General features: G+C 39.8%; 1 protein-coding gene across 2 annotated transcripts; it reads right to left on the minus strand.

Annotated features, from left to right (window-relative positions):
* Positions 1-372: 372 nt before the first annotated feature.
* arsh (arylsulfatase H) lies at positions 373-11,725 on the minus strand. 2 transcript variants are annotated; one of them, XM_086265499.1, is made up of 11 exons: positions 11,611-11,725; positions 10,901-11,053; positions 9,031-9,152; positions 8,798-8,920; positions 8,318-8,520; positions 6,969-7,189; positions 3,938-4,074; positions 3,553-3,690; positions 3,214-3,373; positions 2,935-3,056; positions 374-1,861 (listed from the first exon to the last, which is right to left on the minus strand). In XM_086265499.1, the coding sequence occupies exons 1-11, from the start codon at positions 11,613-11,615 to the stop codon at positions 1,452-1,454; spliced, it is 1,794 nt and encodes a 597-aa protein (XP_086121625.1). In that variant the 5' UTR covers positions 11,616-11,725; the 3' UTR covers positions 374-1,451. The 2 variants fall into 2 exon arrangements, with proteins under 2 accessions (XP_086121624.1, XP_086121625.1); XM_086265498.1 differs by lacking the exon at positions 11,611-11,725 and having other exon boundaries at positions 373-1,861; positions 10,901-11,079.
* Positions 11,726-14,086: the final 2,361 nt, after the last annotated feature.

Genomic DNA, 14,086 nt, shown 5'->3' on the forward strand with positions numbered 1-14,086 from the left:
TTAATGAAAGGGTTTTAAGTGTTTGCAAGATCAAAAAGTATTATTATGTAACCAAAATGGCACCGTTGGGAAGGAAGGAGTCACAGGTGAGGATTTCCGAGGAGAGCACAGACTTAAGGCCACGAGGAAACGTCAAATGATTTCTGGTAATGACTAGTGTTAAAATCTTAATTGAAGTTGATACAATATACTTTACCTCATTTGCGTATTTAAGACTTACTTTTGTAATGTAAATATACATAATATTCCTAATTATAATAATTATGATCATTATTCCACAGCATAGCAGCCTACAGTGGCAGAACTATAATCTCACACTTAACCCTTAAGTCTTGTTTTAAAGCTGGAAAGCGCTTCACCAAACCAAACACAGTCTGACTTTGCCCCCTAATGGAACACAGCCTATATTACCTTCTAGAGCAGTTTTACCTCCATTTTCTGCACTGCTGGATGAATGAATTAACTTCATTAAAAAATTAATTAAAAAAAAAGACAAGAAAAATACAATCAATTCATTTTTATTTACATAGCTCCCAATCACAACTTTAGTCATCTCAAGGTACTTCCCATTTTACGTAATGACTCTAAAACACAATAATGCCCTCTAAGCAAACACTTGGCACAGTAGATTAAAGCAAATAAATAAACATTCCCTTTTAACAGGAAGAAACCTCCAGAAAAACCTGACTCGGGGAGTGTGGACATCTGCCTCGACCAGTTGGAGTAAGGAGAAGGAGAAGAGCATAGAGAGAGACAACGAAAAACAGACAGGGTAAAGCACAATGACCTCACCAGAAGACTGAATGCAGGCAAAATCATTAAAACTCACCGAGCTTTTTCTTTTTCCTTCTTTCATATAACAAGCACGGCTAATGTTTTTCCCATTATAAGATGCCCTTTATTTCTCAAGGGCTTGTCAAAGTGGATGAATGCTCACGCTTGACTTGGTGCCAAATACACTTCCTGATGCAACCCTCTCATTTTTCCGGGCTTGGAACCGGCACTAAGGCTACACGAGCTTGTGACCCCGTGAAGCTGGACTTGTCTCATTGCATGTAAGGTGAATGTGGTAACCACTACACCACGAAGCCACTTTTCCCAATACAAATTAAAAGCACTAATTCACTTCACTGAATTATTACATAGCTAAATCTTCCTTGACTCAACTGCACCAAAAATGTAGATTACGGTATCACAGGTATAGTCGTGTGGAGTCCTTAGTCCACTTCAACACTAATACACTTGGTTCTGGATTATTTCTAATTAATTTAATTAGTCATTTTTCAGCTTCTCTCTTCATTTCCACACAAAACATTGGTATCTTTAAACTGAAAATGCTAGAAATCCAATGAAAAACAAAAGCACTAATTAAATTATTAAACTATTTTATTCGATTTTTTTAAACAGCACCTTCATGAAACCAAAGTCGTTTGTTTCAACTTTTGTCTTTCTTACATATGAGTTGTGTTCTCTTTGCATCCACAGAATGGAAAAGTCCCACAGCAAGGCTGAAGCCAGGGTCTCCACAAAATCTTGTCCCAAGTCAGTTGCAATTCGACGCCCTGTTCAGCTCTATTGGCCTCTGAATGAGCACCAGCAGGTGCCTGTTCATCTGGGAGTGTGCCTTTATGGCTCTCCACGGCTTTGGCGGTCTGCTCAAGGATTTCAGCATATCGGGGCTCAGTATCAGGAGTCAGAGGCCGAGACTCTGAGGGATCGTGGAAGAGGTTATACAGTAGCGGCGGGTCATGGTGAGTCACATGCTCTCCATGACAAAGGCAAATCTTTGTGTCATAGCAGCCACCGGCGCCCGGGGGGAAAAAGTTGGGAGTGAAGAAGTGCACCTTGAAGATAGAGTCACCTGTATGGAAACACACATCGGTGAAGATATATCAACATAGAGTGGCAAGACAAAAAGTGAATATTTAAAAATTATCTTTATATAGAAATGTACTGAAATCAGGTCAAATCTTCATCGAGGTCATAATCATGACAAAACCATCAATTTGAACTAGTAGCACACAAACCATTACATTGTTCTTATAGAAAAGATTATTCAAATTAAAAAATGACTAACTAGAGTCAGGAATTAGCAAAAAGAGTCAAGAGTCCAACCAATGACACGTAATTATTTGCAACAGCCTTACTTTGACCTTTAAAAATAAACATTTCAGGGTTGGAATTTACTAAGAAAATAAATAAAAAACACAAAAAACAAAAACCATCTTCTGCTGTGACGCACGCATCCCAAAAATTGATTTGGAAAGACTCACTGTCATCAATCATTGATTTTTATGAAGCTGGAAAGGTTGCAGCTCTAGAGTTTAGATATTAATCAGTCTACAGTGAACAGTGAACCAGCTAAAGGCCAAAACAATCACTGAAGCATCTATTTTAATGAGTCTAACACAAATATTAGGGAAGGTTTGTATATGAACTGATGAACTGTGCAAAGTTGATGTTCTGAAGTGGGACAAAGTTTTTGCTGCACTAAGAAATAAGAAAGAAGTTTTTTATGTCCCTCACTGTATTTATTCAGCTTACAATATAAGACATAATAAGAGCACATATAATATGGATGTACTTATTTTATCCTTTAGCCAAAACACCAGACACACCGTCAGCTATTGCTACTACTGTAGGCTAATCCCATCACGTGGTAATAAAAAACAGGCTGATGTCAGCATGTTGCGATAAAGCATCAATGTTTTATTATAGCCTTTGCCCTTCGGGGAGCAATTGAGGTCTCTGAGTGCTGTTTTCTATTTCAAGTTTTTGTTACTGAGCACTAAAATTTATTTTGTTTATATTTACAGATCACATTATTTAAAAACTTTGGGAATTTTTGGCATTAATATCCCTAACTGTAACAAGAAATAAGGAATAAAGAATCAAAAATGTTGATCTTCTAGGTTTATATATGTGCAAACTTACTGCCAGGTGGGTGCCAGCGCACTGCATTCAGGTAGATGCCACAGTAGTGGAACATGAACTCGTGCTCTGATCGTGCAACTTCCCCCTCCAACAGCGGCATGAGGTTATAGCCATCGGATTGTCTGGAATAGAATCACAAGAAAAAAAGAGGTCAGAACGATGGGGTAAAATACAATCGGAAACTGTTTTAACCTTTTCAAGAAAACAGGAAAGAAACAAGACTCAGTTAATACAATTACACACAATTTAAAAAGCACTTGTGGGAGTGAATTGATATACCTGTCTGGTTGTTTGTCCTTGGCTAAATATTTAAGGGTGGGATACAGATCCATGAGGCTAGTGGGTTCATCCACCACTTTTCCTGCTCTCAGCCTGCCTGGCCAGCGGAAAATGCCAGGTACCCTGATCCCCCCTTCCCAGCCCCCCATAGCTTTCCCACCTACATGTGAAACAACAGGAGATATAATAAAACACAGAGATGTGATTTTTTTTTTGGTTTTGTTTGTCAATAGTACGCATGAGATTTAAAATTCTACAAAAATGTCTGAATGCCTGCTATAAAATCTTTAAAGTTTGCAATTTAATATCAGCAAAAAAACAGCTTGACACATTGTTTACCTTTATAGATGCCGTTCCAGCCTCCTTTCTGCCCAGTTCGTGAATCAGAATCTTCCAGATGCCCACCATGATCGGATGTAAAGTACATGAGAGTATTGTTGGCAATGCCAAGGGAATCCACCGTCTCTGTAATTTTACCTAAAAAGACAAGCGGCATAGTAAGATAATAGGATGAGGTTGATTTCAAAGGAAAATTAAGAACTGCACAGATTCCTAATTGGTGCAGAGCAACTGATTCATTGAGATCTTGCTTTCATACATTTGGCCATATTTTGTCGTGATTATAAAAACATGGATTGCTGACTGCCACAAAGCTACAAGCCACTGGATAATATTTAACATTGCATGCACATGGTGGCACACTTATTTCACCACCCTCACTCACCAATCATCCAGTCCACTTCTTCTAGGTTGTCACCGTAGGCACCATGCCGACTTTTGCCAGCAAACTGTGGTGTTTTAAACATTGGCGTGTGGATATGGGCCAATGAGAAGACTAGGAGGAATGGACGATCCACATTCCTAAAGAGCAGCAAAAAGGAGTTGAACACTCTCTCAAAGGCCTTTTTTTATCTTTTTAATTATTGCCTGTTTTCTTGTCATGGCAATGGGGACAAGCAATTTCCTGTCATTGTCAACCATAACCAACAATGATCTAATCCCACTCACATAAATTGCCCTGTGAAGCTGAAGTCTGATGCAAACTAAGCCACTAGCATTGTCTGTGTGACATTTGATGCTCTATATAGTTTTTTTTTTTTAAATGGCTTCAATGAGTTGAAAACAGTTCAAGTGAATCAAAACAACACAGGTCCACACACACAAGAATCTCAGGGCGTTTTCACACCCAGAGTTCATTTATTCTGGTGCGAATCAGTTTATGAGTTTATAAACTTGCATCTTTTTCCAGTGTTTTAGTTTGTTTTCATACAGAAAAAAAAAAAAAAAAAAATGACTAGTTGCTAGTCCATACAACCGTTTGTGTACTATTTTTTTATAGATCCTGTTTTATGATTTCTTTTGATACGATTTATTTTGGTAATGATCCCTGTAATAACTATCTGAAATAATGAATGTCCTATCCATCCATCCATCCATCCATCCATCCATCTTCATCCGCTTTATCCGAGGCCGGGTCGCGGGGGCAGCAGCCTAAGCAAAGAGGCCCAGACCTCCCTCTCCCCAGCCACCTCCTCCAGCTAATCCGAGGGAACACCAAGGCGTTCCCAGGCCAGCCGAGAGATATAATCTCTCCAGCGTGTCCTGGGTCTGCCCCGGGGCCTCCTCCCGGTGGGACATGCCTGGAACACCTCACCCAGGAGGCGCCCAGGGGGCATCCTTGTCAGATGCCCGAACCACCTCAGCTGGCTCCTTTCGATGTGGAGCAGCAGCGGCTCTACTCTGAGCCCCTCCCGGATGGCCGAACTTCTCACCCTATCTCTAAGGGAGAGGCCAGCCACCCTTCGGAGGAAGCTCATTTCTGCCGCTTGTATCCGCGATCTCGTTCTTATTCCATAGTTCTTTCGGTCACTACCCACAGCTCGTGGCCATAGGTGAGGGTAGGGACGTCCTAATTAGTAAGAATCATTTGAACGTGCACTGATGTCAGTCTGAGTTCAAATGTTAAGGTTAATTTCCTCACAAGGGAAACAGAAAATTATTAGTATTGTTGGAGATCAATCAGCTGTAACTCTAACATACAGTGGGGCAAAAAAGTATTTAGTCAGCCACCGATTGTGCAAGTTCCCCCACCTAAAATGATGACAGAGGTCAGTAATTTGCACCAGAGGTACACTTCAACTGTGAGAGACAGAATGTGAAAAAAAAATCCATGAATTCACATGGTAGGATTTGTAAAGAATTTATTCGTAAATTAGGGTGGAAAATAAGTATTTGGTCACCTCAAACAAGGAAAATCTCTGGCTCTCACAGACCTGTAACGTCCTCTGTAAGACGCTTTTCTGTCCCCCACTCGTTACCTGTATGAATGGCACCTGTTTGAACTCATCATCTGTATAAAAGACACCTGTCCACAGCCTCAAACAGTCAGACTCCAAACTCTGCCATGGCCAAGACCAAAGAGCTTTCGAAGGACACCAGGAAAAGTATTGTAGACCTGCACCAGACTGGGAAGAGTGAATCTACAATAGGCAAGCAGCTTGGTGTGAAAAAATCAACTGTGGGAGCAATCATCAGAAAATGGAAGACATACAAGACCACTGATAATCTCCCTCGATCTGGGGCTCCACGCAAGATCTCATCCCGTGGGGTCAAAATGATCATGAGAACGGTGAGCAAAGATCCCAGAACCACACGGGGGGACCTGGTGAATGACCTGCAGAGAGCTGGGACCAAAGTAACAAAGGTCACCATCAGTAACACACTACAACGGCAGGGAATCAAATCCCGCAGTGCCAGACGTGTTCCGCTGCTGAAGCCAGTGCATGTCCAGGCCCGTCTGAAGTTTGCCAGAGAGCACATGGATGATACAGCAGAGGATTGGGAGAATGTCATGTGGTCAGATGAAACCAAAGTAGAACTTTTTGGTATAAACTCAACTCGTCGTGTTTGGAGGAAGAAGAATACTGAGTTGCATCCCAAGAACACCATACCTACTGTGAAGCATGGGGGTGGAAACATCATGCTATGGGGCTGTTTTTCTGCCAAGGGGACAGGACGACTGATCCGTGTTAAGGACAGAATGAATGGGGCCATGTATCGTGAGATTTTGAGCCAAAACCTCCTTCCATCAGTGAGAACTTTGAAGATGAAACGAGGCTGGGTCTTCCAACATGACAATGATCCAAAACACACCGCCCGGGCAACAAAGGAGTGGCTCCGTAAGAAGCATTTGAAAGTCCTGGAGTGGCCTAGCCAGTCTCCAGACCTCAACCCCATAGAAAATCTGTGGCGGGAGTTGAAAGTCTGTGTTGCTCGGCGACAGCCCCAAAACATCACTGCTCTCGAGAAGATCTGCATGGAGGAATGGGCCAAAATACCAGCTACTGTGTGTGCAAACCTGGTAAAGACCTATAGTAAACGTTTGACCTCTGTTATTGCCAACAAAGGTTATGTTACAAAGTATTGAGTTGTATTTTTGTTATTGACCAAATACTTATTTTCCACCCTGATTTAGGAATAAATTCTTCACAAATCCTACCATGTGGATTCATGGATTTTTTTTTTCACATTCTGTCTCTCACAGTTGAAGTGTACCTCTGGTGCAAATTACTGACCTCTGTCATCATTTTAGGTGGGGGAACTTGCACAATCGGTGGCTGACTAAATACTTTTTTGCCCCACTGTAACCATCATATCAAGGTTAACTTCCTTGATAAGACTGCAAACAAAAGACTACCAGTAAAAGTCTCTGCACAAAAGCCATGTGATTATTTGTTTTGCTCCACCACTTTTACCTCTTTATAAAGTTTTGTGCTTCTCCCAGCAATCTCTGGGGCAGAGTCTCCACGGTCATCGGCTGTTCGATTACTTCTTGGTTCCTCATAATGATGCAGTTCCATGTTGGCAAGAACTTAAAGGGCACATACCACACAGCGGTTGCTAGGATGCAGAGAAAGAAAAGTAGTACCAGGAGCCACAGGCCGACTTCAAAAAGGCCACACACACGGGCACACACCTGAAAACATGTAGCACATAGACACACAAAGGCTGGATTCAGAAAGATTTGTCTGTTTGTTTGTTCTTCCCTAATGACAATGTTCACAGTTATTCCCGGTTTACTTCTAGTGTTTTTAGAAAGCCTTTTGATTTTATAGTGGTTTTCTCACCTTAGGTTCTATACGCAGGAGAACAGATTAGGTACTCAGGTAATTAGGTACTCGCTATGTAATGTTTGCCAGCAACACCTGATTACCAACTACAACTTCAGAGATTATATATAACTCAGTCCTCTCTAACATTTAACCATATTTTCTTCATAACAGACATTTTATTGTACAGATATTACTCCTGGGACCCTTCTCTATTAATTTACTTTTGTGCAACTTCATGATACAACCACTAGATGGCATCAGAAACTACCATGAAAGTTTATTATTTTCCCTTAGTGAAACAAGTAGTACATTGTGTCCTTTGTTCACACTAGAACAGAAAATAGAAAATAGTTGTATTTGTTAACATTTGACGAGGATGAAGTGGTTCCTGGTTTTTGTATTTGCTTTTAATCATTTTTAATGACACAGCTAACTGGTACCCCCTGGTTTCTCCTGGGAATACCAATGCTGCAGGTGAGGTAGCATCAATAAACGTTCATGTGTTAACCAAATTTCAATAATGACGTTATTCTTTTTTTCTAGAATAAGTTTCTGGGCGGCGTAACTGAATTTCACATTTGCAGTTTGTGTTTCCAGTTTGTGTTTTTTTTTTTCCTCCAACCTCTTAAGCACATGTCTAAGTGATTACACACATCAGTTAATTTTGCTTTGGGGCAACTAGCACAACGACTCTTTGTTTTCCAGTTTCTTACTCATCGTCTAACAAGGATGTTGTATCCCTCAGGATTTCTTATAATTCCATTCTTTTCAGTAAATATGCCTCTGTGAGACTTCTTTAAAATAAAATGTACCTCATTATGATCTTGTTGTTCTTGTTACGATTATAATTGTATGATCATGCCAGGTCTCTCTTGGAAATGACATTTTTAATCTCAGTGAGATTTTTACCTGGATAAATAAAGGATTAATAAATGAAAAAAGAATGTGTGCAGATGAAAACAAAGATAAACTGACAGAAAAATCACACTTACGATTGTGAGAAGTCCAACTCCGAGCAACATGGTCAAATTTTGGAGCGCGTGCTGGAGATCTACCAGCACGTCGCTGCCCTCTCCAGGCACACAGTCATTGAACAGGGTGAATGGTAGACCATAGAAGTAACTGAAGCCATGCTGGTTCGGGTGATGACAGTGATCCTCTCTGTGTTTGCAATTCACACCCAAGTGCCATTTACCTGTAGATATACAATGAAAATGAGATATAGAGAGATGAGATACCAGAACCATAAATCCTGGGTATGTTTCTTCAGATGAGTTACGGTGCATACCAAATGCAAACCATATGAATTTCAAGTGCTGCGAGTGCCATCAACCTTTTCTCACTTTCACTGGTAAAGTGAGGAAATGCTGATGTCATCACAAATTGCCTTCTTGTGCTCAATAAAACATCCCCGGTGTGCAGACCTTTAAGTGCAATTTTCCAAAGGGCCATAGCACATTATGTCATCTCACCCACTAGACCAGTAGTGTATCCTTGCTGCTGCAGTCTCTTAGCAAAGGTGGTCTCACTGGGTGCAAGCCCTCCTGAACCTCCGAGGAACAGCAGCACCTGGACACGCCCTGTGCTGACCATTCCTAGTCAATAGATGCACACATGCACAAAAAACAAAAAAGGTTAATCAAATATGGAACATGGAGTTTGTCCAGGTTGCCACTTGCTGACTGAGCGTAAATATGTCTGTTACCTGAGCGGATTGCATAACGGCCCGTCATAAAAGCAGTACGACTTGGGGTGCAGAGTGGAGCAGCTGCAATGTGCTGAGTAAGCTTCACCCCGTCAGAAGCAAGTCTGTCGATATTTGGAGTTCTAAAGACATTGAACAGATATGATGAAGGGTCTTATCAAGTTTAAACAGAGACACATTTTTTTTGGCTGGATCCACATTCAGATTATTGGTAATTCTGCTCTTCAGACTGAAAAGGAATGGGAGATCAGCCACAGACAAGTGTGCTAGTTTAGCCTGTCCCTGCTGCAGATTGCACTGTTTTGAAATCAGTTACAATATGGCACGTATTATATTATTATACACATTTAGCACATTGTAGTAGCAAGTAAATGAGCAGATCACACTGTGTGTATCACCTCTACAGGATTTTCTTCCTGCTAATCACCATTGTGAAGATGTGTGATGATGAGGATTTAGGATGTAGTGTGAAGGAGTATCTCATTAACTCCTTTAGCACTTTAACAAGGAAAGACTTGAAAGAGAGGGTTTATATGATGGCGCGGGGACTGAACTTTCAAACGATCACACGTGAGAAGTCACTTAGTTAACAGGTTGTGCTAACTTCAGCGAATGCTTTTGCAAGTTACACCACCAGGATCTGTCATACGTAATATTATAATAATATTATATTATTTTGGTTTCCATGTACCCCAGTTTTAAGAAACTAGAGACACACAAATATTCGTGTATTTAACAACATTTTCAAAACTAAGAAAGCTGTATTTCTGTAAAATTAAACAGTGGTGATAACAATATGGCCTATTAAATTTTTTTTTAATGCTACATTACATAAAGTCTGGAATGGCTTTAAAATTGAATGAACAGACATATTATTTGGTATGAAGATTAAAATTAACTTTAACTACATTACATGCCGTTTTTAGTACGGACTTAAAAGAGAGTTTAGAGTTTAATACAATTCCCAAATATTTATGACAGCCTACAACCCGCAGTTTTTTCCTCCAGATATGTAAACATTAGATTGTACAACTTGGTGAAAAGCAAACACACTAACTGAAAACAAGACTAATTCAGCCATATGGAAACATTTAAGAGAACATCTGCAAGTTTGTTGGTTGTTTCAGTTTCATTATTACTATACACAAAGAACAGTTCTTGCTTGTGTGTAATTAGCAGTGCCATGACATTCACCTGTGATACAAGACTGAGAACAGGAAAATGTTTATATTTGCTTTCAACTGAAGGCCAATTTCACTATTACCACTGACAGTGTGTGACTGGCTGTGTGCTTTCACACATATTTGAAAAACATTGGATTGAAAACATTAATGCAATGCTGGACGGCATTAAGGTCAGTGTGAGATCTATAGTCCTGAGTGACATAAGGACAAACTGCTTTGATGACCTGTCAGAGCCAGAGGAGAAATGCATGAACACAATAACAAAATAGAAGTGAAGTGCACGTGCAGACAATAGCAGTGTGCACGAACACAATGAGAAAGGCTAGCATGGGTGGGGAAATGACTGAAGTGCATCAAAGAGATCAAGAACAACTGTAAAATGCCCAATAGTGCTCAGACACTTGTAATTTTATTAAATGCCTGACTTCTTTACTTGCTTGGGTTATGGGCCATTCTCATGGTGTGGCTTTGCAACGTTTACTAAAGGATCTGAAGTAATTCCTCAATTGTAGTTCCTCACTATCAGCTAGTGTTTCAAAGTGTATAATTACTACAGAAGGTTTTTTAAAAATGCATATGTCCTTTAAAATTTATTTAGCCAGTAATGAAATTCTAGAAAGGTGAAAAAATAAACTTAACAAAGAATAGTGGAGCGAAACACACAGCTACACACATTTCAGACTTACCTAATGGTGTCATTACCGTAGCACCCTATATCACCAATTCCTAAGTCATCAACAACCATTAGAACAAAGTTGGGCTTCTGGTCAAATCCCTTCCCTGTGACATCACGTCCTGTTGTCAGGAGCAGGAAGAGAAAAGGAACCAACAGGACAGACCTGAGAGCAAAACACTGGTTATACATCTGAAGTTCTCTTATATGTGATTTTAGACACCCCCCCCCCCCCCATATCTTGACAATCAGGGGTCAAAGAAACACTGACATATTTTCCGAACCCAAGGTTAGTATTTTTTTATCATCATTGGTGATTAAGACGTCGTTTATTCGATATTTAAATAAAACCTATATGAATTCATCAGATTTCTGGACTCCGTATTAGGTTTTGGACTTCGAGCAAATAAAACTTTTTCTTAATGTATCAACGTGATAACGATTCTTAGTTTTGGTTATAAAACGAATCCAGAATATGACGCGTCTACTGCTGTGATACGTGTTTTGCAACAGTGGCAAATGTGTAAAAAAAAAAAAGTGACACATAGGTGCTGCTGCTCTGAAGCTCGAACTGTCGGGAGAGCAAAAGTGAAATCAGATAGGTGCCTTTTATCTTTTGTTTTAATTTGAGCTCTTTCAACGGGCTCTTACCGTAGCTCGTGTGAGAGCAATTGCATTTGCAGTTGTCTCGATAAGCAGAATTTTTTTCCCATCCGAACTCACCTCATAATGGGCTTTCACATTCATGAATCCATAAACACAGGAGTTCCTTCTTAGCTAAATTCGTTGGCCCCGCCTCGCTGACTGTACAGTACTGTTTCAAGTATGAGCGCAGAACCTTTATTTGTACCGTAATGTAGGACATAAAGGCACAAAAAAACTGCTGTGGCCTGCAAGTTACTGGTCGACACCCCTTGTTTTTGTCTCATACTTTAAAGGTGCACTTTTTTAGGGACATGGGAGAAAAAAAATTACGATGAACTTTTGCGAGATCTCGCAAAACAAACTCGGGATCTCGCAAAAGTCCGTCTTAATTTTTTTTTCTGCCATGTCCCCTGCGGGGCTCCGTACTTTTTACATATCTTTATCTACTATTATTTTTTCAAAGTTATGATCAATGAATAGTTATTCAGTCCAGTTTAAAGAATTAAGTGGTTTAAGTGTTATGGAAATGCAACATGTTGCAAACTATAATGGGAAATAGATGTCAAAAACACAACTATAGCTCTTTTATAGTATATAATAAACTCATGGACTTATAGGGCATTTGTTATACCTCAGAACATCTATTTGTGAGGGATATTTTTTACACTAAATTATTCTCTTGTATTTTTCATGACTCATTTTATCTCGATACCAAAACAAGACCTTTCATGAGAAATCATTCTACCTGATTAACTTGTTGGGCGCAAACTCTATTAGTCACTACCTCGTCTCCATAGTCACCTTCACTGCTTTGTTTAATTGGACGGCTTACGGTTGGTGTGGGCGTAATGCCTTGGGGGGAGGGGGGGGGGGTACCAAATGTGCTCATGAAGATAGGTGTGTTTGGCTTACTTCCCACATTCTATCTCTGAGAAACTGATCAGGTGTGTCTTTATAGACCTGTCACAATAAATCAGTTGCAACGGGAGAATTATTATTGTGTGGCTGTCCTTCTATAAATACCTTACATATCTTAGATTTTTTTTCTCACTGAACTTTATTAACTTTTCGACAGATCACATACACAAAAAGCCACAAACACAAAATAGAATAACTTTTACTGTATTTATATCGTATGTATGGTAAAATAACAGTAATTGAAGCTTACTCATTGGTCACAACCACATGCTCATAAGACCCATAGGGCATTGGTGTTTACCATACAGAATTGCACTCCCTGCCCACTTCATTAGGTACACCCTACTACTAGTTGGACCCCCTTTTGCCTTCATAGCTGCCTTAATTCTTTGTGGTATCAATTCAACAAAATGCTGGAAACATGCCTCAGAGATTTTTGTCCGTACTGATATGATAAAATCATGCCGTTGCTGCAGATTTGTTGGGTGCACATCCATGACAACAATCTGCCGTTCCACCACATGCCAAATGTGCTGTATTGGATTGCGATCTGGTGACTGTGGAGGCCATTTGAGTACATTGAACTTATTGTCATGTTCAAGAAACTAGTTTCTGATGATCTGAACTTTGTGAAATGATTTGTTACCTTGCAGGAAGCAGCCATCAGAAGATGTATACACTAGTTATAAAGGGATGGACATGGTCAGCAACAATACTGCGGCAGGCTGTGGGATTTCAGTGATTCTCAGTAGGTATTAAGGGCTGAAACTGTGCCAAGGAAATATTATATTCGTTATAACACCACCATTTGGCCTGAACAGTTGTTAGAAGACAGGATAGATCCATGTTTTCAGTTTCAGTTTTCATTGTCCAGTTTTGGTGAGCTTACATGAATCCTAGCTTCACTTTACTGTTGTTAGCTGACAGCAGCAACGCCTAGTGTGTTTTTCTGCTGTTAAATTGCAGATAAATTGCACTTTTGGAGATGCTCTTCTGTGTGGCTTGGTTGTAACAAGTGGTTATCTGAGTTACTGTTGCCTTCCTATTACCTCAAAGCAATCTGGCAATTCTCCTATGATCTCTGACATCAATAATGCATCTTCACTCAGAGAACTGCTGCTGATTGGAACTTTTCTCTTTTTTTGGACCATTCTCTGTAAACCCTAGAGATGGTTGCGGTGTTTCTGAGTTTCTGAAATGCTCAGACAAGACTGTCTGACACCAAAAGGGTATCTTAAATCACCTTTCTTTTACATTCTGACACTCTGAATTTTAGCATGTCATGTTGACCATGTCTATATTCCTAAATAAATTAAGTTTCCAGCATGTGGTTGGCTGATTAGAAATTTGTGTTAACAGGTGTACCAGATGAAGTGGCCAGTCTACATGTTTGCCATTAGATTTGAGCACATTAACAAACAAAACATACATTTTAGAATTAGCAATAAAAACAAACACTGCTTTGACTAATGGGAAATCTAAATACTAATGTATTTTGGCATAAACCAAAGTAATTGTCAAACTACAATAACTTTAGATGGTGCTAATTCAATTAATCTTCTGGTGACCTTGAATGTCCGTTCTACAATAATCCATTACATCACTGAAGAGTTTTTGATGTATACCAAAGTGATGA

The sequence above is a fragment of the Aulonocara sp. 'chitande type north' Nkhata Bay genome, linkage group LG16 (genome assembly GCF_057382095.1).
Source record: "Aulonocara sp. 'chitande type north' Nkhata Bay isolate Kocher_YH1m ecotype deep benthic linkage group LG16, A_spYH_male_GT1.1, whole genome shotgun sequence".
Lineage (NCBI taxonomy): Eukaryota > Metazoa > Chordata > Actinopteri > Cichliformes > Cichlidae > Aulonocara > Aulonocara sp. 'chitande type north' Nkhata Bay.

Coding starts and splice junctions, on each gene's coding strand:
- arsh (XM_086265498.1), bottom strand. CDS start 11,079: ATGTATAACCAGTGTTTTGCTCTCAGGTCTGTCCTGTTGGTTCCTTTT. Junction 9,153..10,900: donor TACGGTAATGACACCATTAG/GTAAGTCTGAAA, acceptor CAATGTCTTTAG/AACTCCAAATATCGACAGAC. Junction 1,862..2,934: donor GCGCTGGCACCCACCTGGCA/GTAAGTTTGCAC, acceptor GTTTCCATACAG/GTGACTCTATCTTCAAGGTG.